Source organism: Apteryx mantelli, chromosome 4 (genome assembly GCF_036417845.1).
Source record: "Apteryx mantelli isolate bAptMan1 chromosome 4, bAptMan1.hap1, whole genome shotgun sequence".
In the NCBI taxonomy this organism is placed as follows: domain Eukaryota; kingdom Metazoa; phylum Chordata; class Aves; order Apterygiformes; family Apterygidae; genus Apteryx; species Apteryx mantelli.
This window is the reverse complement of record NC_089981.1, coordinates 81,814,408-81,841,554: the sequence shown is the minus strand read 5'-3', so window position 1 is coordinate 81,841,554 and position 27,147 is coordinate 81,814,408. Positions and strand designations below refer to the sequence as shown.

The window sequence follows — 27,147 nt, the reverse complement described above, 5'->3', positions numbered from 1 at the left end:
GTTTAGCAGAACTTTAGTCTTTTGGAGAAAGACCGATTAAATCAGCTATTGCGTAGGAATACTGGGGTAGGAAATGGGTGAGTGCGCGCGCGCGTGCGCGCTTGGTTGTGCAGGAGCACCAAGTACGTTGTGTGTGGATCATTTTTTAGGGCTGTTTTCCCCGCCGGCGGGTGAACGCAGCTGGGGCGATGCCGAAGCCCCGCGTCCCGCAGCCCGGCTCGGGCGGCTCGTGCGGCGCCGGCCCCGGGAGCCGGCCGCGCTGTGCCCCGCTGCGGGATGGGGGGGCATCGCTCCGCGCCGGGATTTGAACTGAATTAGCTTGTTCTTCCTCTGCTCGCTCCCCGGCCCCGGCTGCTTCGCACCCCGGCATTTCCAGCACTCTGTGCCTCATCCCGGAGCAGAGATCGCATCAGTCCCAGCAGCCTTTTGGGGCAAGAAAGAGGAGAAGAGGAGGTTTTCACTGCTGCCGTGGCGAGAGCCCTCCCGGGCGCCGGCGGCTCTGCACCCGAGCCTGGACATGCGCTGGGGACAGTGAGCTCCCAGCGTTGCCCCTCACATGCAGGGTTTCCCCCGGAGTAACCCAAAATAACCAAATGCTCCAAGAGAACAGGCCGATTTAAATAGTTTCCCTCGCTATTTTTTTACCTGTGTCGTTTTGTTTCCCAAAGAAATTGTTCTTGTTAGCTCTTGTCGGGTGGTATTAAAATAATTAGTTGTTTTAACCTTGCTAAAGGTTAAATTAGTTGTTTTAACCAGCTAAAATGCTTATATTAAATGTGTTCTTTTTTCAAAAACTAACCAGAGGATATATTATTTCTTACACATTTCTTTAAGCAATGTTATAGGTTAACATTTATTAGCAGGGTCAACTTTCACGCTTACTTCTTATTACAGGAAATTGTGACGGGTGCAGCTCTTTGCTAAAAGACAGAGCTTTTCTGCAATGAGGAGAAATGCCATTTAGCTGGAAAGTGGACTTCAGCTCAAACACACAAAAACAGCCTTTTCAGGTGGTTTTTATTACAGAAAAAAAAATGATATACCTGGTGGATACAGAAGGGGGAGATGGTAAGGAGACATATTTTGCATTTGAAATTACTAAACTGGAAGTATCGTCTATAGCCAGAGCTGACTTCCTAGCCGCCCGTCACGCAGTAAATTGGAATTAATGGCGATCGCCCCTTCCCACCTCTGTGCGCTGGAGCTGAGCCAGGAGGAAAACCTCCCGCTCTCGGGGAGAGCCCCTTGAGAGCAAATTTTAATCCCAGCTGGAATGTTAACTCTGAAGTCTAATGATAGTCACGCACGTCGCGTTCACTCTCCCTGTTCGCCGCATTAACGAGGCCGGTGGCTCCGTGTCGTGGCAGCTGCCTGCGCTGGGGGACGGCAGCGACGGCAGCCGGGTGGGAAGCGCTGCCGAGGGGCGCCACCAGCGAGCGGGAGCCACACAGCACCTTGCCCTTGCTTTCCGCCTGCCCGAACGCCTCTGCCGGCGGGCAGTGCCCCCGCGGACGGGGCCGAGCCGCTCTCCCTACCCCCTCGTGTTGAAGCCGCCCTGTTTGGCACTGATTCGGTGAAGGTACCACAGCAAGCAGCCTGCCGCCCGGCTTGCAGCCACGCGGCTGCAGGCACCGGCGGTGACCTCGGTCCACGGGAAAGCTGAAGTGCCCCGAAGCTCCTCGGCACTGCTGAGAGCTGGGGCGAGCGGCGCCCGGCGCTGCAAGGTTTGTTCTTACTTCAGAGACGGTGTGTTATATTGCATTGTAGGTCTTCAGCATCCGCAGCCGGCTCCTTCTTAGCCCATGCACATTTATCAATCATCGGTTGCAGCTACCTGGAAGGACTTACTTACCGGTGGGCTTATTCTGCGTACTGTGACGAAGCCTTCAGTTTTTTCATGCAAAAATACGAGAAACGAACAGTTATCATGCGCAGCGGTACACATCAGGGAGGTTTTCAAGCACGCGCCGGCACAGGAGTTAAGCGTTCAGCAATCCAAGCGTCTTCTACGCGTGGCACTACAGCTCCTTACTGCCTCCCCAGGAGCAGCTGCTGCCCTGGCTTACAAAATGCAACCGTCTTCTCAAATTATTTTCTATTCATGAGACTCAGTGAATGGTATTTTCAAGGGGCGGCTCCAGTTAATGCAACTCAGAGCTGACAAGACTTCTGTCTCCCAAGCTTTTTCTGCGGCATTAATCATAACAGCGCTTTAACACTGTCACTAGAAAAATGCTGGGAACACATTTCTTGTGTTGCAAACGATGAAAAAATGCCTTTCAGTCACAGATGTTTAGTACTGCAAAGATTAACCAAAGTACAGCCCTAGTAAAGGGTCTAAAACTAATAAAAATATTGTTTGCACTCATCGGTTTTCAAAGACATACATGAACACAAGCACTGGTTTCAATGACTGCAGTTCTCCTGATTTATTTGCTTTCAGTACAACAGAATCACTACTTCAATATATGGCCACGTATCATCGCTGATGCACCTATGGATCTAACGTCTACTCAAGGTCCCAGCTTGCATCGAAGCTCCCCGTTACTGGCCAGGGAGGGAACAAGCGTGTCCGCAGCACGAACCTGCGGCCTCGGGGGCAAAAGGAGCATTTCCCAGAGGTGCCTCCAGGCACCGCTCCCCGCCAGCTCCCCGGCCGGCCTCGATGCCGAGTTTTCTTAATGCGGCCTTTGTATAAAGACGTGTCACGATCAGGTTATCATCTCGTCGATCTCGGGAAGAGATCTGCAAACACGTCAAGGGCCATTTGACTTCCAATATAAATTAGTTCAGGCAAATTAGGCGTCTAGCTGAAGCTGCCCAGGTGCTCGTCTTCCACCGAATGGTCTCAAAACTGTCACTTTTAGTTCTTCTCTGCAGCTGTGTCTCTACCCAATAGATGTGCCTCTGTGCTCCTGACCGAGCTTAAATTGCATACAGGAGCTGAAGCATGACAGACTGGTACAAGTGACACAGGCAGCACGCCGAGAAGCCTGCCCACTGCGGACAGCGTCCGCACAAATAGGAAACGATCAAAATACACCCCCTCCCCCCCCGTTTCTTTTAACCCATCTTGTAGGAATAGAGGTCAGTAGACCCCAGAGGGCATTTGCCCCGGTTAGGAGGAGTCTCGCGCTGGACGTGATTTAGTCGACGTTATCAGTGCGTGGACGAACCAGAGCGCTCTCTTCTGCGCCTGCTGCACGGGAATTGCTCCGCGCTCACAGCCGGCAGCCGAAGGCCTAGCTGTTGGGAGGGTTTTGTTTGTTTGTTTTTTTAAGGAAAGCATTTTTAACAGAGTTCGCTAGCTGTGCGTTCACGCCAGGTTCAGAGACGAGAGCAACCCACAGCTTTCGCGCGTACGAGCAGCAGGCACAGCGACCAGCCCGACAGCCAGGCGCGCACGAAACCGCGGTGTGCATTTTGCATGTCACACGTGCAGCCTCAAAGGCTGCTTGATCTTCCCTTTCTCTTAAATACAGTTTGGCAGCTCTGCGCGACTGATCCATCCCCCAGCACGTGCAGTTCACGGCCCAGGAGAAGCAGCAGCGGTCCTTACAAAGACCTCAGACGGTCTTTTAGGGCAGCAGTGATTCGATTTCAGATCTTGCTCCAGGACAGTTTCAAAGACAACAGCTCAAGGGTCCCGACTACAAAGAGGTTTGGACCCGGCGTGTCGACAGCCAACTGTCCTCACCATCGTTCAAACTGCTCCTTTCCTAATACGACAACTCAATCCCACCTCGGCTGGCAGGGCGCCTCCAGCATCCTGCTTCGCAAAAACCCGATGAGGAGATTACTGGAGCAGGGCAGCGGAGCAGCTCGCGAGGCCTCGTCCGCTCACCGCAAGAGAGATTTGGGCACTGTGAGAACTTCACGTGGCTGATGGGGGCATTCGGATTAAGAGCGTGCTCTTGAGGGATGGGTGGTATCATCCCATCTGGTAGGAAGCTCAGAGTATCTCAGGTGAAAAACTGGAAGGACAAAACACAAATCCAAGAGGAATGCAGGCGTATAATTTTAAATGCCTCTTGGGTAAGTTATTACTCTCCAGGTATCAAGCAATGACAAATGAAAGGCAAAAAGCCTCTGTTTTACTAGTTCTAGGGCTGTTCCACAAGCAGAGAAGAAATAACACATTATGTATTTTCTTTTAACAAATACATATATTGTAGCATTTAAGAATATATTTATTCCAAGCTGTTTATAGAGTAAGAAATCATTTTCACTGAGAAAAACCTTGTGTGGTATTCAATCCTGTAAAGCCTTAGGTGAGGCCGCGCTCTCCAGGGAACCCGTGCAAGGAGAGGACCACTTCCCTGCTGCTCGCGCTCCTCCTTGCAGAGGAGAGGGCCTGACACTGGGATGCGACGCCACGGCAGCAGCAAAATTTGTCCCTCTTCATACAGAGGTTCATACAGGTTGACAAGGGAGGAGCAGGAATGAGGCAAAACACATGAAAACCCCTTAAGCACATGTCTAAAAGCATATTTAAAAGATTCTGTTGACTAGTGACTCCAGGGTTTGTCAAATTTAAGGCTGCCACTGCTACAACCAACTCCACCAATACCCTGGAAAAGATCAAGCCTAAGGCTCCCATGTGTATTTACATAGAGACTTAGTAACTGCAGTTATACAACATGAACTTCAGGACTTATTTCCTTGAGATATTTATTTTGACTTAAAAACAAAGTTATTTGGAAAGAACAACATACATTTCTCTAAACATTTTCCTCATTTTAGTTTCAGGAGAGCAATTCTACAGGATACAAACAGTCTTAAATGCTGCTCAGATGCTGCTTAAACCTCACACCCAGCAACTTCTACAATCTTAACTACAGTAAAGCATAGCAGAGTTAAGTTTACATTTATGAAAATGTAGCTAAATTACATGGAGGCTTCCAAAAAGGACATCGATCTTAATTAGCTTGTGTTTAAAAATTAGACAAAGAAGTAAAAACATAAATACACAAATCAAAGTATATAGTTCTTCACAGTTATCTCAGTGGAGACAGGAATGGTGGTTGAAATCAGTTCTAGAGTGGAGTCATTCACTAAATGGAAAATGCCAAAATATCGACAGATTCAGCGCCTAAAGGCCACAGGAGAAGGGAGAACTACTCTACTAGGATTGTATCGACACTTTCTTGGATAAGATCAGACTCCAATATACATGAATCTAAGTGCTCCTGAGATAACCCCGAGCTCTTTCCCATGCTCTCGCTGTCACAGTAAGGACGAAACCTGGGGGTCACGGGGCTCTCCAGCCGCTGGCAGCGGCTGTATTTGTACTGCTTCCCCTTGTGTGCGTACATGTGCTCTAGCAACTGGCTCTTCCGGAAAAACGTGTGGCCACAGATGGTGCAACTGATTTTTCTCTTTCTGGAGAAAGAAAAGTTACAGTTTAACTCTACCGGTTCGTGGTCCTTGGAGATGAGCGAGAGCTGGCCAATCTGCAGAGGCTCGAGGTCGCTGCGGCTTGGGCGCTCCACCTGGTGCTCATCATCTTTCAGGAGGAAGGCCCCGAGCCGGTGACCTTCGCCAGCCTCCCTGTTTTCGGCGAGCGGCTGCACTTCCCCCAGGTCGCTGCTCTCCAGGATGGAGGCTGGCACACCGAACGGGAGAGAGCCCGAGACGTGAGTGTGCAAGTGCTCCCGCAACCCGCCCCGCGAGTCGAAACGCTCCCCGCAGTAGTGACACAAATGCACCTTGTGGCTGGCTTTAGCAAAGACAGGGTTCACCATGCCCGGAGAAGGAGGGGTGCAACTCTGGGACACGACGGACTCTGAGTCACACTTCTCCTGCTTTATCGAGACGGAGAGTTTTGGAAGCTCTTCGGCGGGCTTGACAGCACCGGCAGGCTGAGCAGAGGGACGAGCAACCTGCTGCTCCAGCGGGCCATCGTCCAGTCCGATGGCGAGGGAGAGCTGCAGCTGCGGGTGATCCCCCTGGGCAGGGGGCCTATTTCCCGCGCTCGCTAGGCTCTCCTTTGCTTCCAGACGTTTGGTTTTGTGGGCAGTTGAGATCTGGATCCCGTACAAGTTGGAAGAAGGCACCGTCTCTGGGGAGAAGGCTTGGTTCATTTCGATCGCGATGTGGGAAAGGTGGTCCGCGTGCAGAAACCGAATGCCCTCCTCCAGCCGGCTTTGGCTGACGGTCTGCTTTGGCCCCTTCCCAGTGTACATGATATGCAACAGGTAACTGAATATGTCAGGCTGGATATCTGTGGGCTGAATCTTTATGCATTCACTGAAACAAAACAGATGATTAAGTACATAAGCTGCTCCAAATCACTGTCCTGACCCATCATCTGCCCGGCCATTTGCTCTATCCTTTGCTTTTAGAGCATGTGCGCTGCTGACCGGCTCCAGATCCGCAGCGAACAGCACTGCGTGATTCGCACAACCGCCTCGTGCGCACAGCAAAGTGCCCAAGCGTGTATTTATCCGCGTGACCACGACCGTGTGCACAGTCCGAGACAGCGAGACGGGCCATGTACCTGGCATTCGTACGCACAGCGAGTTGTGACCGTGCGCCACTGCAGCAATGCCACACGAGTTACCGATGTGGACAGCGTGCGCCGTTCCAATATGACGGGGCAGAGAATATTTGTGCATCCAGCTAATAAATTCAGCAGCTGCTGCTACTGTGTAACCTTTACGAGCTCTACACTGCCGTGTCAGCAAACAGTATCTATCAGAAAGGAAGTGAAATAATCTCACTTCCAGCCAAAGGGGCTACATGGCTGATAGCTAATGATTATCTTGCGAAGGTGCTGAAGGTCACCATCCTCACCTTCGCAAAAGGAAGGTGAACCGAGAGGAACTGCATCAATTACAAGCAGCAAGCGCCATCTTAGAGGCCAGATCAAAACTCGGCAGCAACTTAATTGTACCTGTGAAACCACTTTTTACCAGGCCAGGTGAGGCGCCTGAATGGCAGCCTCATTGATGGTGCTAAGCTCAAAATAAACTGATGATCTCAGTCTCAGCCCTTATCTGCAGGAGCCTGCAGCACAGAGTTGCGATAAGGCTATGGTTTCTTGATTGCTTTAAACCCACTGAAGCACAGAGCCTGCCAAAAGGGACAGTCCCACCCAGCAAGCTGGGCCGGACAACTCATCTAGCTGAACGGCTCTTGTTCTTTCCTTTGCTGGGATAATGTCTAAGCAGTTGGTGGGAATGCATGGGCAGAGCACGGGCAGGACTGCGCCTTGCAGCCTAAAGCGACGGTGGAAGCACGGCCTGAACGCTCACCCTTGCTGATGGCGGCCAGAGCAATGACAAGCACTGAGCGAGGTTGGAGACGGGACCTTGCTGGTCTCCCCAAAAAGGCATTAAGCCTTTGCACCGTGGAGGGCGCATGGCAGAACACCGTTCCCTCACCGGCTACACGCTGCGTTATGCTGTAACTAAACACAACATCTGGTTCCTGGCCGTAAAACTGCCAGCACCTGCAAACTCTGAATTCACGCAAAGCTTAAAACAAGAATTGTCTAGAAGCCAATGCAAAGTAATGGACACGCTGTATGGCTGTAAAAAGCGCATGTATACCCCTAGTTTAAAATTTGTGAGATCTTACTGCAAAAGGACCGTGATCCTCGTGTGTTTGTTTTCTCTGGTCATGCAAATGTCTCATCTTTAAAATGTGGAGCCTGAATGTTAGCTTATGCTGTTTAACAAGGGCGGTTTTAATGGACTGCATGAGACTATATCCTAAACTGGGAAAGTTTAGAGAGCCAAGGCATGCATCGGCCTAGGAAAATCATCTCAGGCCATCTAACATCCCCACTTACGCTCTTCTGGAGTATAATACCTTCAGAAAGGGGGGGGGGGAAAAAGCAGGCAGAAGAGAGCGGTCAAAGCGCAGGAGGAGAAGCTGCACGTCCTTACCTTGTCTGGTGAATAAATATCATCTTAAAGTAGTTTGAAAAAGCAGCTAGCACCGCTCTGTGGGCTTTGAAGTAAACATCTCCGATGGCAACGGTGCAGTCGCACAGAAAGCCGAACTCGCGCTGCATGTTCAGCTGCTGGAGCAGGACGAGGCTGTGGCCGGCGGCGTCCATGGCGCGCAACGGCGAGGCCGGGGCACGCTCGGAGCCGGGGCGCGGGGACGTCGCACCGCCGAGGCGACGGGACGGGGCGGCGAGCGCGGAGCCGCCGCGGAAGCGCCGCCGCTCGGCAACTTCTGCCCGCTCCTAGCTGCGGAACTCCCGCGGGCTCCCCCCCCCCCCCCGCAGGAAGCGGTGCGGAGCCGCTAACTTTACCCCCCCAAATCACCGGGGGTTTCGCTCCGACCTCGGACCCCCCTGTTGTAGCCACGGCGCGGAGCAGCGCGGATCGCTGCTACCGAAACCACCGCGCGGGGGGGGGGGGGGAAGCAGGGAGGGAAGTGCCGGGGGGGGGGGGCGACCCCTGCCCGCCCGCCCGCCCGCGCCGCTCACCGCGGAGGCGCCGCTGCAGCGCCGTCCCCGCCCGTCCGCCCCGCGGCTCCGCGCCGGCGCAGGCTGCGCGGCGGATGGGGTGGGCGCAGCGGCCCCGCGCTTCCTGCCGCCTCCCGCGGCCGCGCAGTCCCGCAGCGCCGCGGCCCGCTGGGGAGGGGGAAAAGGAAAAAAGAAAAAGAAAGAAAAAAAGAAAAAATAAAAGGCCGCGTTTAACGTAGTCGTGCGCTGTTTGGGTCTGTTCGCGGGGATTTGCGTTGTTTGAGTCTAGTTCGCGTAATTTGGCGTTGTTTGGGTTTGCTCGCGAGGCTGCGGCCCGGCGGCGCTGCTTTTTAGTCACTTTGCCACACTATCCTGCCTCCCCCCCCCCCCCCAGCCCTCCATTTCTCTGTACAGATTCTGTGTGTTGTTTTCTTGTTTTCTTGTTTTTTTTTTTTAACCAGAAAGCCGGCAGCCTGCCGCAGGCACCACCCCCGCCCGCCTGGTCACCAACACGGGTGCAAAGATGCAGCCTGGCCTTTCCCCTGCGTCCCTGCCGTAAGGGCGCTTGCCAGCCGCCGCTGAGGCCTGCGGACACCCCAAGTCTTTCCTGGGCTTCCTGCAATCTCGTAGGAATTTTTCTAACGTCAGTTATTTAATGCAAGAGCGGCGGGTTTATCCTGCTTCTCTGCAGGATGCAGCGGCCGGCGCTGGTAGCAGTGGATCTCGCTGCCGCAGAGGCCACGCTTCTCCATTTAGCCGTCTTCGATGCGTCTTTTCCATGTATTCAGCTATTTGCTTTTTGATCCTATTTAAGCTTGTATTGGCCACTGTCTCCGGCAGCAAGGACTTCCACAACTAATGGGATACAGTTGAAGGGCTGCTTCCTTTTTTGTTTTTCAGATTAATTGGATGTCCCGCAGTCTTTTTTAATTAGAAAAGGCAGCAAACAGGCTCTTTCTATGTGCTTTCTCCACGTTTTTCATGTAGCCACCTCCTCAGTGGTCTCTCTCCTGGCTTGGTGCCGTCCTGCGCAGGAGACATCCCCTGCCTTTGATCGGCCTTCCTGGTTTTCCCCAAGCCTTTGATATTTTGCAATTCATTTTCCTATCACCTTCCCTTAATGGCAATTCTCTTTACTGGACTTATTCCTGGTCAGGTTTCTGAAAGTTTATGGCAAATAATGCCCTTTTAGTCTCCGAGAATACAGCACGTTACTGTTTCCCCAGGTCCCAGGGCAGGGCAGGCCGTCCGAGCGCTCCCGAGCCAAGGGAACGCATCAAAAGCTGGCGGAGAGAAGACGAAACGTAGGATCGGGGGCGTCTCGCTGGGCGCAGGGACTGCTGCTTGCCCTGCTGACAGTTCTGCTTTCCTCACGCTGTGCTTTGCTTCCTGTATTTTAATTATAAGATCTCTGGGGTCCGGGACCATCCTGCAGTTCTGGGCTTGTGCCCTGGCAGGACTGGGATTCGACAGAACTGTAATCCTACTGCTGCTATTAACATCGGTAGCTGCTTTTCTTCTCAGCGAAGGTTAGCAGTAGGTGGCTCGAGGTTTTGTACCCAGTTCTGTGATATTTAACATATTTATTAACCTGTGTACGGGGTGAGTCGCTATTTGCAGAGAGCATGCTATTTATTTAAATGATTAATTATTTACATGTTATTTAGGTTGAAACTGGTCCAAAGAGGACTTTAAAGCGCTTCAGAGAAGCTTGAGCCAAATTGGTGGAAGCTACGATGAGAAACGAAATTTGGTGGCAGTGCTCGCTGTAAAACACAGCGGATGATATCACGCACCTCAAAGGATTTCAACCGATGCAGCCGACACCACTGAGCTGGAAGAGGGAGCGGGATGTAATCATAGCAATCTTGATGAACACTTCTGCTCGCTGTTCCACTGTAGCCAAAAAATTAAAAAAAAATTTAAAAAAGGAAGACAAGCGTCATGGGAGATTGCTGAGGGAATGTGAGCGGTATGAAAACGAGAGATGATTAGGAGCCGCGCGGGTTCCCCGGGGGCGGCTGGAGCTCCCAAACCGGCAGGCGGGGAGAGGCGGAGGGGCTGGGGAGGAGACAAGGATGTCGGTGCACTCCCAAGCGCGCTCTTTTCCTATGAGATCTATAAGGAGCTAGAAACAGAGCTAGACTGCTCTCCCCCGTGAAAAAAGCTCTTCAGCGTGCTTTGAAAGCCATTACAGTGTCAGTTTATGGAGGCCGTTTATTTAACTCCTACAAAAAAGGAAAACGGACTAAGAGCAGCGTGTGCCGTGAGGATCCCTCGGCTTTCGGAGGGGCCTTAGCACCGCGCAGCCACCGCTGCGGCGCCCAGGCCGCCCTGCGCTGCCGGCAGGGCTGAGGAGATTCCTGAGACACGTTTTGAAAGCGCTGCTTTTATTCAATAGCAGTTGGAAAATCCCCAAACATACACAGGGGTAGGAACGAAGTCCCACTTGGAAACTAGGACTCGATTAATCTGATTTGGCCCGTTTGCTTCCAGAGTTGTAAGATGCCTCAGAGCATCCCTGGGGATCATTGGAGCAGGGATCTGTGTTGATACATTTTAAGGCTATGAGATTTTATCTGTTTGGGGGGATTTTTGGTAACTATTTTCAAGTTTGTAGTTGAATCCTTAACTTTTCTACGATTAAAATTTTCCCTTCAGCTTGTCTGGTGCTGAGAGATCTTGATTAATCATGGCAAGCGTAAGGCTCAGGGTATCTCCAGAAACGGTGTGTTCAAATAGAGCAGCTTGGCAGATTAAACACTTCTGATACTTGCACTGAGTGACAGATGTCAGTTTGGGGGTGGAAAGTCAAGTGGCAAGACGAGGAGAAGAGCCTGACCTGGGAGATGTTATTTAACACCCTGACAGCAAGGAACAGGTAGCAGAGGGGTGGCCTGCAGTGCCCAGAAATCCCTTTCGCTGGCCCGTTCCAGTTCCAGGAGAGCTGCATGTTAGATAGGGAGCGCGCTGGGAAGAGGCTCTGGGAAAACTCACCGAGAGGGGAAAAATAAAAGTGCTGTCCCTGCGATGTGCGGTGAAAGGTGGACGGGGTGCCAGCTCCGGCTCCCCGCATCGCTGTGAAACTGCAGGGAGAAAGGCAGTGAGGGGTGAAATTTCAACAGAAAGCGGAGACTTTGGGGGGATTTTTTTTTATTATTATTATTTTTTTGCAGTGAAGGCGCGGGGCGCGGGCGGCCGCGCTCCCCGCGCTATGGTTAGTCACGGCTCGGGGCGGGGGGCGGCGGCGGCTCGGCCCGTCTCGTCTCGCCGCGCCTCGCCGCGCCGCCCGGCGCCGGGGCCGGGGGCTGCCGGCTCCCGCGGGGCCGCCGGCGGGGGGAGCCGGCGCCCGGCGGCGGCGGCGGCATGGGCGGAGAGGGCCGCGCGGCGGGGAGCCGCCCGGCGGCCCGGCGGCGGCGGCGGCGCAGCAGCGCTGGCAGCGGCGGGGCCGGGAGCGGCGGGCCGCGAGGGGAGGGGAGGGGTCCGGCGCGGCACGGCGCGGCGCGGCGGAGCCGGCGCTGGCGCTGGCGCTGCGGCAGCGGCAGGCGCGGCGGCGGCGGCGGAAGTCCTTTGTTGCAGCCGCGGCGGCAGCAGCAGCGGCAGCGGCGCGGGCAGCTCCCCTCGGCGGCCGCCGCCTCCCCCCGCGCGGCGGGTGAGTGAGTGGGGGTGCGCAGGGGCCGGGGGCCGCCGCCGGGCCGAGCCGAGCCGAGCCGAGCCGGGCCGGGCCGGGCCGGGCCGGGGGGGGAGGCGGCGCGGCGCGGCGGGCGCAGCTCCGCCGCCGGCGGGAGGTGGGAAGTGCCGAGCGGCGCCGGCCGCGGCGCGGCATGGCCCGGCCCGGCCCGGCTCGGCTCGGCGTGGCGCGGCCCGCCATAGTGGCGGCGGGGGAGGCGCGGGGCGGCAGCGGCGCTGCCGAGCGGCGCCGTGACCTTGCGGTGCGGAGCGGAGCGGAGCCGCCGGGGCTGCGCGCGGGACGCGGGGGCCGAGCGGCGCCCCGAGGCCGGGCTCCGGCTGCGGGGGGCCGCGGCGGCGCCCCCCGGCGCGGCGGGGCCTGCGGAAGCGGCGCGGCGCGGGAGATGCTGCCGCGCTGTTCCGGGGCCGGGGGGGGCCGGGGCGAGGAAGGCACCGCCGCGCGATTTACTCCTAGGTTTGGAGTCACGTTAAACATCTCAGGCGCCGCTCTGAAAGCGCAGTCTCGTGCCGCCTCGAGCAGCCGGGCAGATAAGTTACCCTCCTCCCCCCCCGCTTTAATTTTGTCGCAGTAGCTTCGCGAAAAGCGAAGCGGAGCGAAAGTCTGAGGGCAGCGCTCCACCCTGCCCGCCCGGAGACTTGGGTTTCACTCGGGGCTGCCAGCGCGCAGGATCGCTTTGGAGGCAGCTGGGAAGGGAAGGGAGTAGTTCTGTCATACAAAAACAAGCCCTCTGCTGCTTGGGGAGCAGCGCTGAAAACCTTTTTCCTAAAAGGAATCTTCTCCTTTCCCTTTCCAGACAGAAAGGTAGAGAAAAGAATAGAGGAAATGGGACTCAAAATCTTGTTGCGGCTTTTTGAGTTTTTTTTTTTTTTTTAAGAAGGACTATTTCTAACTCAGATTCTCAAGTCTGGCCTGCTCACTGGCTGATAGATGAGTGCCTGTTCCTCTTGACACGTAGGCATTGGTAAATGGATAGCATAGCTTGGATGCTGTTTGATATTTGGATATTTACTGCCAGATTGTGCCAGATGTAATTTGCCTGCATTATTTCTCTGGTGCACTACAGTATCGCAAGGTATTGCACATAATGCAAAAGTGTCCGGGGCTGAAACAGTGGTGCGTTCCTCAGGCTTTTAATTACATTAAACAAACATTCCTTTAATTAAAGGTGTTTGTTTAACATTCCTCATGACAGCTCTTGGAAAAACCCACGCATCAGTAGTGAGCAAAGGGGATGCAGGCTTCTGACTTCTACTGAATTAGATCTTAAGCTGTTGTGGTGAGTGGGGGAGAAGCGTTTAGACCATATGGCTATATAGAAAACTGGCCAAATGTGAACTGTTGCAGAGCTGGCAGACCGTTGCGGTGCCTCCACTGCTCAGAGCTTTTTTTTCTAAGCAGCAGCAGTGATTTGACAAGATTACAGAGAGATTTTTGGATGACCGGTCAGGAAAACTTGGAAGTAACAAGTCATGTTAGTGGCCCTCCGCTGCTGTTTGAGATACTAGAGAGCAGGTAGCCACAGGGGGTATTTGGATGGATGAGGGATGGTTGCAGAAGGAGTAACTGAGATAATGAAGATGTGGATTTGTGCTGCATGGGAAGCTGGGAGAATATAGGCCTTTTTTCCCCAGTAGCTGGAAAGTTTTGAGTTGTGCAGAAGATCACAGACTTAATGGATGCTTCAGCTCTGCTTGCACAAATCTTTTCTTCACAAAAAGCAACCAGCATTCACACTGGCACAGGAATTTTCAGTAATTATGATGAGAGTGCTCATATAAATCAGTGACTTTGTGGATTTAGATGCTTTCTTACTTGCATGTGTGAGGTTAATTGCTTCATTCACAGACTTCTATTGTTAATAACAATGGAAAGCCCTGAAAGTCTAGGACAGATGAGGCCTTAGTAGTTATCTGCTGCATGGAAAGAAAAAATAGCTCCTCAGAACTGAGGTAGTGAAAGTTTCCTGATCAAAATCATAGTGTCCTTCCTCCTAGTTGTTACAGCTGGACCTCTCACTGGAGGTGTTCTGGACCTCATGTGTACGTAGTGTCAGGAAACTAGTGCACATCCTTCATTTTGACCAGTAGTTCCCCAGCTCTAGGCTTACTTGCCCTTCCTCTGCCTAAGCATGGTGAACACTATTGAAATGCAGAATTTGGCAAATACTGCTGTGCCGGTCCGCAACTGGAGCCCATGTAGGTAGGCCTGGTTCAGACGGCAGACGCACTATGTGTGCACAGCAGCTGACATAATTTGCATGAAGACCATTTATATCCTCAGATTTGTCTGGTAATTTTTTCTTTGTGTATGCTGTGCCATTGCAAAACTCTCTAGAATTAGCTAGCTGCTGCAATTCTTCATTAAACTTGCTTCATTTGATGTGGACCTTAGTGACTTTATACTTTTTAGTGCTGCAAGTAAATTTTGCAGCTTTTAAGACCAGAAAGTGTCAATAAAATATGACCTGCGTGTCACAGGTTATTGTGCCTCCAATAACTTGTTATGCCAAAGCCCAACTTGTATGTAGCCAAGGATGTTTTTCTGGAAGGCACGTTTATCTTAATTTGAAGGTCTCAAGAGATGGCTAAACCACCAAGATGCGTCTTGAAGTTGAAAGTTGGGATAACTTGACCGAAGAGGCCAGATTAAAAAAAACCTCATCCTTCAGTTCCAAGGCTTAAATTTGGTGTTGGAGTTTGTTTCCACTAATTCTTTCTTTCAGACATATCACTACCACATTGCCTGACAAGTTTTTGCAACTGTAAAGGTGTCAGATAAATGATAACTGTGAATTTCTGAAATAATCTTTTGTGGCTGGAAAGTTGCTTTCAAACACTGCATAAGCTCTCCAATACTTTTTACTCCATAGGTATGATCTAAAGTTGTTCCAAGTGGATGGCAACTTTTGGGGCTTTAATTCAAACTTTGTTTTCTTAATTTATTCACTCATGTTTTCCTGACTTATTCCACATCTTTCGAGGAGTGTTCTTACTTGAGAATGTATAATGTATCTTAACTAATTCTCAGCAGCTGAGAATCTTGACTCGTTAAATTTCAACTTCTGTTTCTCGGTTGTGGAAACGGATACTGAATCAGCAGGACAGCCCTGCGTACAGACGTGGGATTGAATGGTTCCGGTGACTAGCAGTTTGGGGGATTTGAGCACCTTACTTTTCCCCTGCTCAGATCCAGGCCAGGTATCTGTTGAAACTTGTTGCTATGCAATGGCAAAAAAGTTTCCTGAAAATTAGTTGATTGAGCCATTGTGATGTGTATGAAGATTAGTATCTATATCATTGCAAACAGCTTCGCAGCTCACATGCCTCTAGGCAGCTGATTGGAAGCACTATGGGAGGAGGATAAATTATACCTTCAGTCCTTTTATAGTCCAAATAAATGGAGCTTAATACATAGATTTTCCCTGGCAGGAAATGGAATTCCCATGAATGGCCTAACTCATCAAGGCTAAACCTGCAACACAAATTGCAGCTTATCCATACGTGCTGTTGAGGTGGACCTGATCCAGTGGTCACCTGTCCCCGAGTTCCTTCCCTTATTTGCAAAATTTGTGTAAACTGAGGCACCTCCTCAGACTCTACAGTACTAGAGGAATCTCAGTGGCTTCCTCTTGATTATCTCTAGATAAAATTTGTTGTCTTTTGACAACTCCTCTCCATGCCTAAATTTCTCATGTATTGTACATAGAGCTTAGACATGTAATGTAGGCGTCTCTCCTGAGCAGCTAAATGCTATCGTTTAGGAATCCAAATTCTTTAGTGGATCTGGTCCGTAGAGATGAAGTAACTCTTTAGGGAGAAGTTCTTAAGAACCCAGGTCGGGGTGAGATATGGTGTCAGAACGGAATGGGGAATTTGGTCTCTGCTGCCCACGCTCTTGTTTCTTTGGATAACTGGGAGTTGTTTTCTTGAGGTTTTTGTCTTGTTTTCTATTAGCACCAAATTCTCTGCTCATTTATTATACTTTTGTCAAGTCTGCTCTTGGTTTCCAAAGAAAAGCAGCCAGTAACTACGCGTGTAAGCACTCCATTTTTGCCTGCTCAGCAGTGGAAATGCTGGGTTTTGAAAACCACCTACTAATTTTAGGAGCTGAAAGACTCCTAAATCCTGAATACTGTGGTACATTTTTAAAAAGCAAGTTAACAGAAGAACTTTACCAGCCTCTCTTAGAGGTCAAAAAAAAAAAAAAAAAAAAAGATTGAAGGCTTTTACTTCTTCAGTTTTAAAACATCTTAAAAGATTTAAATTTGAGGAAAGAAAAAAAACCATGGAACTATAGTAAATGCCTGCTTTTTCTGGTTAGCACACTTCTAAACAACATATTTGGTTAGACAATGTTAACAGTGCAGCTTACCTTGTTCATGATAACATCTGAGTAGTAATTTTATCTGAGTGGTGACTCAAAAGAAAAATTCTGATGGCAGACAAACAGTTTGAATCAAAGCCTAGCAATATAAAAATAAACATTTACTAGAAAAACAGAATGCATATGGTGACCTTGAGTTTGAAGATCAATGTGAAATTTCCTGAATAAAATATCTTCACTTTTTACCTTATTATCATGCTTTTCTAGCATATTTTTTTCAAAACACCTCTGCATCATTCACTATTGCTCATGGTGTGGCCAGTTGTTTTGTTTACTGCACTAATCAGTCATTGTTGAAGACGGAATTACTTAGGTTCCTCGTGGACTTTCCTGTGACATTTGTGACTACAGCATTTGGGTACTTCACAAACGTAGTGCGCTAGTCAGGCAAGGGGCTGGCATTGCTTTGAAACAGGAAACCGAGTCAGAGAGGATCAGAAGTATTTACAAATTTTGAATGGGCAAACTGATATGCACAGAGCCTTAATTTTCCAAGATATTCAGTGCATAATGTACACAGAGGATAGCTCCCATTGACCTCAGTTGCTGCTAATTGTGCTCCTGTGTACTAACAAATTGGACATCCAAAAAAATGCAAGCCAAGCTTATCCAAAAAAAAAAAATGCTGAAATTACTTATCCTGGTGCTGACAATGATGGGATCGTGTTTTCCAGGGCAGTGTTCTTCCTTTTGAGATTCTCCTTTTCTTCCCACAGCCTCATTCACTTCACATCCTCCAAATTCTATACCAAATGTACGGGGGTCTTCTGCTGTTACATGAAGAGCGCTACTGCTCTGCTCTGTCCCTGGACAGATCTAGAGTATGTGCTGAGTGAGGAAGGTAGCCTTTGGTAAAAGGAGCATTGGAAGACTGAACTACAATATATATGTAAAAGGTAGCTGAATTAATACTGCATTGGAATGCTTAATTATGGCACTTAAATTTGAAACCTTGTTTTGTTTTTATAAAAAGGGTCTGTTTTTATTCTAATGCTTGCTTTTCTTTCCAAAGCAAACTTCAAAAATAGTTTGCAACACCAAACCACCCACATGGGTGATAAATGCAGATTTCTGCCATTTTAGCAATTAAAGTAACAAAGTAATGGTAAATGATGCTTCTCTGAAGGTTTCCTCTTGATGAGAAAGAGCTTGTCAGCAAACCCATGGTGTTTGGTGACCACTGTGAGGGAATGGCCAAATGGCAAATTCAGACTTCAGTTCCAGGTTCTGAGCAGGTGAACACTATCACTTTTTTCTGCCCATTTCCCAGCCAAAAGGTTGTCCCCGTCCCACCCCCCTGCCCCCTCCTGCCCTAGCTCCTGTGATTTGGCTCTTTCCCGATCCCTTACTCAGGTGGTTTCCTTCCCCCACTTTAGATCCTCATTGCATCCATCTTTTCATCCTGCTACTGCCTCTGGGTCCTGCTTTCCTCCTCTTGCCTCAGTATTCCCATCCAGCCTGGGTCATCCTGGCCAACTCCCATAGCTTTTCCTCACTCTTTCCGCTCATGCCCTCACAGTTCCCAGTCTCCATGTATTTTCACTACGTTGACTCCTTGATCTGGCTCTTGTTAACCAGAACCAGCATCTTTTCCTTCGGACTGCCAAGACAAATGCTGAAAACGCAGCAGAGAGCACCTGCGTGTGCTCGGTTTCGTGGTGCACAGCAATCGCTAGCGAGCTCTGCACCAATTTGTGACTCTGTGGAGGTGGCACGAAGCAGAGGTCTGAGTGAAAGGGGCGTTTTCACGCTAGGTGGGATGGCTTAGGCAGGCCCCGTATACAAAGGAGCTGCATGATGATGAAATGTTCTCAGCCAGGCTATAATCTGAGATTTTAGTTACTAACACTACTAAAGTAAGTCTGAAGTGTGAACAAATTGATAATTCCTCTTCCCCGCCCAAAGCTTATAGCTTGGCCAAATTAGGCAGGTTTTCACATTGTGACAACATATCTAACACTTGGCACCCCTTTGCATATGAAGTCTCTCTTCAAAGGTTTCTGAAGAGAATTTTTTTTTAATTTAAAAGAAAGTAATAATGTAGATGTATGAAAGTTTTCTCTTAGCCTCATTCTTGGAACTGTTTTGGGTGAAATCTTCTGGAAAAAAAATCAGTCCAAAGCAGACAAATTTCAAGGAAACTTTTGCCTTTGCTAGCTGAGATGTGTTAAAGTTTTAAATTGGCCAAAACAGCCTCTCCTAATGGGAAGTGTTGGCAAGTGTAAATACATAGTTACATACAGCAGGTTAACACAGAATCCAGAGGGAGGATGCCAGTATTTATATTAACATAGATAAGTTTAAACATTTTCTGTGCTTTAATACTTGCTTGTCATACCTCTGTGGCCATCTGAGCACCTTACCTTCCTGTTCAAGCAGACTTAAGCTCAGGCTGCTTCTGTCCAGAGTGGTGGTAGGAGATACGCATTGCCAGTATGTCATTTTTGCATATCAGGACTCAAGTGCTGAAAGCTCTACAGAGTTCTCCTGTCAAAAGAGGAAATATCTTTCACCTTTTTCAAAGAAGAAAGAAAATCAGAAAAGATGTGTTGGCTGCCAGGTCATTTCCACTGTTTTGACATGCCCCCATGTGCAGGTGTGTGCCGATAGTTTGTGACCACCTTTCTGGTACAGGCTTGCTGCTTGTACTGCTGTTTTTCTGTTAGAAGACACAGCAGAATACTTTCAGTGTACAAAGAGTTATTTTTTAAATGAAAAATTCAAACTTGCCATTGTATGGGGAAAAGAAGATTAAAACCAGCACTTCTAAGTTCTTCCTCTAGCAATCCTGAGCCTTTTCTTGTATTGATGGCAGTTCGCACCAAGAGGCCAGCAGTGTGTTAGACTGCATCTTCTCACTATTTCTTGTTGTTTTTCAATCTAATAATGTGGAAGTTGAAGTCAATTCTTTGCTAATATTCAGCTGTTATTCTTAATACTTACATGTAACTCAATGTGCGGTGTCAGGTATCTGATGAATTACCTCAAATCCCAAACACCTTAGCACTTGGAAGCATGTGAAGTGATGCCGAGAGCTTTGTCGTTATTCACAGAAACATCTGAAGTTAGCAAAGATTTGGACTAGAATCGATTTTTCTGTAGAAAAGGCATGAAATTATTTCAGAGATTTTTCTATATCCAAAGCCACCCTTTTGCACGTTAGTAAGAAAACCAATTAATGAATTTCATGTAACAAGTTATATTTCAACAGTGGACATAGTGAGCCAAGCTGGTGAGAGAACTGTGGCAGGGTGTTCACTTTGAGTTTTGGGGTTGGAGGATTGGGTTCAACCCAAGTCTGAAGGTTCCTTTTGCCAGCCAAGGTCGTGTGCTGGTGACGATCCAGAAATACTGCTGTATGAATTTGCAGGAGGGAACATGACTGGGCAGGGGTGAGTGTTTGCTCGTCTAGAGAGCCTGAACGCGTTGCTTCCACAGTTGTCCCTGATAAAATGAAGAAAGAGCGCAATGACTAATGTCAGGTCTGCTGCTTAACGAGCCAGATGACACCACTGACTTGTGAATTCAACACTGTAATTGTGGAATTGAATTTCTCTGCCCATATCCTAGCCTCTAGGAGATGTAAGCTGTCAGGGAGGTGATGCTGAGGGAATAAGAAAAAATCAGGGAGCATTTCTGTGTGGGTTTTTGTTGTTGTTGTTTGTTTTAATTTTGGACAGCTGAAAGAATGGAGAGATGATATTACTGTCACAAAGCAAGTCATGCATTTCATTAGGAAGTATATTAAACCGTGTTTCGTATGTTGTTTGTTAGCTTGTACTTTATTTATACAGATCTCTTACAGTTATTTCTATTGTTTGCAATAGCCTTTCACAACGTTGAGAATGCCAACTGTTGCTTTAGGCTTTTCTTTTCAATTAGGGTGCTCTTTATGCCTTCTTTTGCTTTCTCAACCCCCCTTCCTGTGTTTTCAGTAGGGATTATATACATCAGTAAAGATTTCTGAAAATGAGCAGTGACTGGCTATTGTAGCTGGCTTACTTGGTTACAGTTTACCTTCTGTAAATCAAATGCACACCTCCTGTTCACAAGACCTTTCTTCTGAATATTTTTATTACCATAAAAACAGCACATTTTCTTTCTCTTTTCTGTTAAGGCCAAGTTAGCCCTTCCATTTTGTAACACCCTTCAGCACTGAATGAACTTTCCCTCTAGCCTTTACAGATTGTCAAGGCTTCATTTCCCTGTGGCTCCATCTCCGGCTTGCAGACCTTCACGGTTCTCCGTTGCTGAGTTTTTCTCTGTCCAGTCTCCCATCTAAATGCTCTGGTTATGTTACACTGCTCTGAAGGAGTGGTTTTGAGAGCAGTTGGAGGCACAGCGTGCACCACTTCCTGCCTCTCTGCAGTCCATGTGGCTGTCGCACAGCTAGCCTGGTGACCATTTGCAGCATGTTGTAGGTGGGACCCGGTCTACCCTGTGCTTTCAAGAAGGCGTTTGTTTGCAGTTCTGGTTTGCAAGATGCCTGCCAGATAAAGTTGAGAATGTCTCTGAGTTGCCCTAATGTTCAAAAAGTGATGTAGCCTCTGTGGACACTTCACTGATGTATCTGTTTAGTTTCCTTAAATGGGGGGGGCTGAGCCAGGCCTGTTTTCCAATAATCTGTTCCATCACATCCCTTAGACTGACAGGTGAAAAAGGCAAGTTGAGACTAAACAATGATTTCTTACAGTCAAGCTTGTATAGGCGTTGTCCTGGGACCATTTTATAGACGTCTACCCTATTAAGTTTTTGAAGTTCTGCATCCAGAATTCATATCTGAAAATCTGGGCTGTAAAACTTTGGGATGTATTTGCTAATTTGTATTCTAGCTGCATTATTCTGTCATATATGTGGTGGTTATGTTTATTAGCTTACTAGTATTGTAAGTCTAATTGTGAGAATATGGAATTATGGATGTTTTCATTGGCATCAATATTCTTAAGTAGTTACCAACAAAGATCTCCAGATGGTAAATTGTACCACAAACAGTGTGCGAATAGGAAGATCTAGAGAGGAAAAAGATGGCAGTTCCTGCCTACACTTAAGTAAATTTTGCTTTGTGTGCTCGTAGTATAACAGATGTCTTCTTCTTTATGCAGGGCTATAACTGAAGTACAAGATGGCAAGAACCAGCCACAGCAACTATGTCCTTCAGCAGCTAAACAACCAAAGAGAGTGGGGCTTTCTCTGTGACTGCTGTATTGCTATTGATGATATTTATTTTCAAGCACATAAAGCAGTCCTTGCTGCGTGTAGCTCTTATTTTAGGATGTTTTTCATGAACCATCAACACACTACAGCCCAGCTGAATCTAAGCAACATGAAGATTAGTGCCGAATGTTTTGATCTCATTTTACAGTTCATGTATTTAGGAAAAATTATGACAGCCCCTGCCAATTTTGAGCAATTTAAAGTGGCCATGAACTATTTACAGCTGTATAATGTACCTGAATGTCTAGAAGATATACAGGATACAGACTCGTCTAGTTTAAAATGTTCATCTTCTGCTTCTAGCACCCAGAATAGTAAAATGATATTTGGCGTGAGAATGTATGAAGACACGGTTGCTAGAAATGGCAGTGAAGTGAACAGGTGGGGCATGGAGCCGCCAAGTTCAACAGTAAATACGTCCCATAACAAAGAACCTGATGAAGAAGCTTTGCAGCTAGGCAGTTTCCCTGACCAACTATTTGATGTCTGCAAAAAAAGCACCACGTCCAAATTCTCTCACGCAAAAGATCGCGTGTCCCATTCACGCCGTTTTGGAAGAAGCTTCACCTGTGACAGCTGCGGGTTTAGTTTTAGCTGTGAAAAGTTACTGGATGAGCACGTGTTAACGTGCACTAACAGGCATTCTTACCAAAGTGCCAGGTATTACGGTGCTGAAAAAATTGACTTTAATGAAAAAGACTCTTCTTCTAAAATACTCTCTGGACAAGCAGAAAAATATAAAGGGGACACAAGCCAAGCTGCTGATGATTCTTCATCTCCTGTGTCAAACATTACAAGCAGAAAAAGCAGCACAGTTGCATCAGAGACATCAGGTGAAGAAGGAAGTCGAGCCTCTGAGAGGAAGAGGATTATCATCAAGATGGAACCAGAGGACAATCCTGCAGATGAGCTGAAAGATTTTAATATTATTAAAGTGACAGATAAAGACTGCAATGAGTCTTCTGACAATGATGACCTCGATGATGAACAGGAAGAGCCGCTTTACAGATACTATGTTGAGGAAGAGATCAGGGAGAAGAGAAATGCTCGGAAGACTTTAAAACCCCGTTTATCCATGGACGAGGATGAAAGAAAGTGTTTAAAAAGTCCACGGCACCTTAGCAGGAAAGCTCCTTCAGTGCAGGAAGATGTGGAGAATGCTCCCTGTGAACTTTGTGGGCTAACAATCACCGAGGAAGATCTATCCTCTCATTATTTATCCAAACACATAGAAAATATATGTGCTTGTGGCAAGTGTGGTCAAATACTGGTCAAAGGTAAACAGTTACAGGATCACGCACAGACCTGTGGAGAACCCCAGGATCTGACCATGAATGGTATAAGAAATTCTGAGGAAAAAATGGACTTGGAAGAAAACGCTGAGGAACAGTCAGAAATAAGGGACATGATGTTTGCAGAGATGCTAGAGGACTTCAGGGACGGTCATTTCCAAATGAACAGTCTTCAAAAAAAACAGTTATATAAGCATTCTGCATGTCCTTTCCGATGTCCTAATTGCGGTCAGCGTTTTGAAACCGAAAACTTAGTGGTTGAACATATGTCAAACTGCCTAGAGCAAGATCTGTTTAAGAATTCCATTATGGAAGAGAATGAAAGAGATCACAGACGTAAGCATTTCTGCAATCTTTGTGGGAAAGGATTTTATCAGCGGTGTCACTTGCGGGAACACTATACTGTTCATACCAAGGAAAAACAGTTTGTTTGTCAGACATGTGGGAAGCAGTTCTTAAGAGAACGCCAGTTGCGGCTCCACAATGATATGCACAAAGGAATGGCCAGGTATGTCTGTTCCATTTGTGATCAAGGAAACTTCAGAAAACATGACCATGTACGGCATATGATATCTCACTTATCAGCTGGAGAGACTATATGCCAGGTCTGCTTTCAGATATTCCCAAATAATGAGCAACTGGAGCAGCACATGGATGTTCATCTGTATACATGTGGAGTATGTGGAGCAAAATTTAATTTGAGAAAAGATATGAGATCTCACTATAATGCCAAGCATTTGAAAAGAACATAAGCATAAACATCCTGTTAAAGCATTAAGTTGTCAGCAGAGAGAACACCAAAGCAAGGCATACAGTATAGTAGACAAAAATTGAAAAAATTATTGAAAATAAGTCTCTTTTTTATTATTTTTTTAAGACCCTCTTAATCATAGGTGTCTATTTAGGCTCATTAAGTATATAGCTTTGAAAAACATCATGTGTTTAATTATTACATTTTCACTGTTTCCTAATATCAGTTTCTGTTCTTAATTTTATTGTTTTACTAAGTAGATATACAAATCATTATTTTTAAACTGTAGATTAAAAGCACAATGTTACCCCTTCACTGACTGCTATTAAACAGTTCTCCGATCCATGTCCATAAGATGAGTGCTTTAATATTTCCCTGTGTTGTTTCTTCATGTGAAAATTTTAGATCACAGTGATTAACATGCAAGAGCAAAATTGTTCATAATCCTCAAGTCAATTTTGAAAATTAAAAACAATGCCAAGAAATAATCCTTTGCTCTCTGACTCTGCTGTAAGGGCAGAGCCGGCTGTCCCATTCCTCTGCTTCTTGGCTTTGTGGAAATTTGCATCCCACTGCTCAGAACACGTAGGCCCAGTTAAACCTTGCAGGCTTGAACTGGTGTGCACGAAGGGAAAGGGAGTTAATGACTGTCACGATAACCAAGGAGTTTCCAGCTGACTGGTCATTTTCCAGACTTGAAATACTAGCAGAACTGTAACGGGCACTTCTGCTGAACAACTGATGTTGGCCTTTTGTTTTCTATCTGTACCTATGTGGGTATATATAATCTGCTTATCATAATATCTGAGGGAAGAGTGGTTATGGTGAATTGCTAGGAATGCAGAATTGTGATTTGCGTTGAAGACTGCATTTCTCAACCTAGTTGTAAATGGGTGCCTTGCTGTTTTTGTTGGAAAGTTAAAAGTGGGATGGGTGTGAAGATAGTCCCATTGCTTTGGGGGGAGGGGGGGGAAGGGGGAGCGCGGCTCATGTGAACCTTAGAATTTTTGTTTCTTGTTTTCATGATACTTTCTGAATGTTCTGTTTTTCAACAAGAATATAACAAGAAAAGACTGCAGAGTTTGCTTAATAAATGTAAAGACGTTTTATGCCTTTTAAGATTTTTTTTCCTGATTTTAGCATAGCCCTAATCTGTGTAGCTTGTCTCAATTTAATTGAATTTAAAAATCCTGCTATGTGTCAGCTGACATCAATTCAGCAAGGCTGTTTGGCTTTGCAAGAACAACTGGCTTTGACTATTAGGCACCAGCTGTCTAAATGTTTGCCAAGTGCATGATTTTTAATGGGGGAAAAAGCATCCTAGTATTAAGTGGTGGAGAAAACTGTTAAAAAGTAAAACCTAGCAATACTTTCTCCTTGCAAATCTCACTTTATCAAAGAGAGCAATAACACTGTCCCCCTATTGAGCCATGGAGAGAGAAGAGTAATTTAGATGACCTTACATGTCAGTGGTGGAGTTGAGAATAGAAGCCAGGAATTGAAGGCTCAGTCCAGGGCTTTCACTGCTGTGTCATTGCTAGGATTGAGTTTTGACACCTCACTGTTTCAATTACGAGAGATATGGAGCTCGTAAAGCAAGATGTTAGACTATATAAAGAAACTAAAGCAGTGGATTATCTCCACTATAATCATCTAAGTTAGTGTCAATTCTCTTATATTTATTCATTTTTAAATGTGCATTTGAATTTCTCGATTGTTGGAGATGTTGATCTCTTCTAAGGCACAGTGATGGAGAAGGGAGTAGCCCAGCGACGAGGCTTCAGTTCTGAACTTGCGGCTAGCTCCGAGAAGAGTGCTTCAGCTGCAGTTTGGACCTTTAGCGTTTTGCCTTAACTGCTCGGTCCTACTTTTTTTTTTTTTGTTTGTATAGTGCTGAAGCCAACCAAGTCCTAAGTAACACTGGGACAGAAAACACCACTGACATTAATGCACGCTAGCATTTCAGTTATTTCAAAGCTTCTCCCTTCCAAGGGATTTATTCCACATTTCCCATCCCAGACTGAACTGAATTGAAGCTCAGCATGTAAATGTTCGAAGAATAATCAGGATGGCTATTTTAATGCTCTTTTAGCACTGGAATCAGTGATAAGGAGGTGATTATAAGCATCTTCAAAAGACAAAATATTTAACTATGTACTAGGATTGTCTTTGAGATGAATAGTCGGTCAAGGCAAGTGCTGTAGTAGGAGGGGGGGAGCTTAATACACTTAACATACTAATTCTCTGACATTCAGGTTACCTCTCCAGACACCAACTCCAGCTGAACTGTGGAAAAGCAGCTGAGGGAGGCAAGGGCGAGGACTGGAGGGTGCAGGAGAGTTGACAGGAAAGCCTTGCGGCACTGGGTGGGCTGGGAGATCTGGGAAGCTCACTGGGGGATGGAGTGGCGGACAAAGGCTGGCGGGGCCTAGGAGAAGAGAGAAACAGCCATGCAGTGGGAAGCAGATGGGAAAAATTCCAAAGGTGGCATGGAGAGGGAGCCTGGCGGAGTGGATAAAATGTCCTGTAGATGCCTCAACAGAGTGAGTACGCCTGGGCTCGGCTGGGAGAGCTGGCAGCCGGGACTCCGCTTGCTACGGCACAAGCTCCCAGCGCAGACTGTGCGCCGAGTGTGAACCGGCCCGGTGCTGGAAGTGCTGCAGCAGAACAGCAAAGTTGAGATTAAAGATTTTGTTGGGATGCAGGACTAGAGAAAAGGAGGAGGTGACTTCTGCAAATTCAGAGATCATTCCAGAATACAGTCAAGGGCTAACAGTATTTTACAGCCACTTCTGCTCTGAGTCAAGAGCTCTTGTTTAAAATGTATCGATCTGAACTGACCCGAAACCCCAAAACTTTCACAAAAACAATTCACTTCCTAGTGTGAGTAGGCCGGCCAACTAAAGAAACTAAATTGAGGAATTAGGAATGATGGTATTTATGTGTACTATCTTCCTTTACGAACACTCTGGAATATCTCTCTTTTTCCATTTTAAGCTATGCTGTAGTAACCTTTCCCTTCTCAAAGAGGGTTTGATATAGCTGTCTCTAACATTTAATACCTTTCCTACTGAACTTGAATTAATGTTTTTCCTGCTCTTATGAAACAACAACAGTTCCTTGGAGTTCACATGCATGAATGTCCAGACTAATGCTCAAAAAGAGCATGAACAGCACTGCAGGGAAGCTCAGAGTGGATCTGTTTGTTTGTAGGCAGAGAAATACAAAATGACTGAAATAGCCCAGAAAGTGATAAAGGAGAAAATCTGAGAACAAATCAAAGGTACTAAGGAATAAACAAGACAGCCTAGCCTGGCTTGTGAGTAGGTGAGGAGAATATTTATGGTGACCTGAAAGTATGCACAGGAACAGCACTGGAATATTGAAGAAAAGG

At 47.5% G+C, this 27,147-nt stretch overlaps 2 protein-coding genes across 2 annotated transcripts in view; one reads left to right on the top strand and one right to left on the bottom strand.

The window, feature by feature from the left end:
* Positions 1 to 4,654: 4,654 nt before the first annotated feature.
* ZBTB25 (zinc finger and BTB domain containing 25) lies at positions 4,655 to 8,106 on the bottom strand. The gene is made up of 2 exons (XM_013940996.2): positions 7,893 to 8,106; positions 4,655 to 6,249 (listed from the first exon to the last, which is right to left on the bottom strand). Exons 1-2 carry the CDS (start codon positions 8,063 to 8,065, stop codon positions 5,118 to 5,120), a joined length of 1,305 nt encoding a protein of 434 aa, XP_013796450.1. The 5' UTR covers positions 8,066 to 8,106; the 3' UTR covers positions 4,655 to 5,117.
* Positions 8,107 to 17,369: 9,263 nt separating this feature from the next.
* The window catches only part of ZBTB1 (zinc finger and BTB domain containing 1), a 55,239-nt gene continuing 45,461 nt past the window's right edge, over positions 17,370 to 27,147 (top strand). The window contains 2 exon segments of the mRNA XM_067295691.1: positions 17,370 to 17,392; positions 21,599 to 23,510. Of these exon segments, the coding sequence (XP_067151792.1) occupies positions 21,619 to 23,510 (1,892 nt within the window). The 5' untranslated portion in view covers positions 17,370 to 17,392; positions 21,599 to 21,618.

What these genes read in the sequence shown, in the direction of transcription:
- ZBTB25 (XM_013940996.2), bottom strand. Translation starts at nt 8,065, where the DNA reads ATGGACGCCGCCGGCCACAGCCTCGTCCTGCTCCAGCAGCTGAACATG. An exon ending in ATATTTATTCACCAGACAAG is followed by an intron (nt 6,250 to 7,892) that starts GTAAGGACGTGC and finishes GTTTTGTTTCAG; the next exon opens with TGAATGCATAAAGATTCAGC.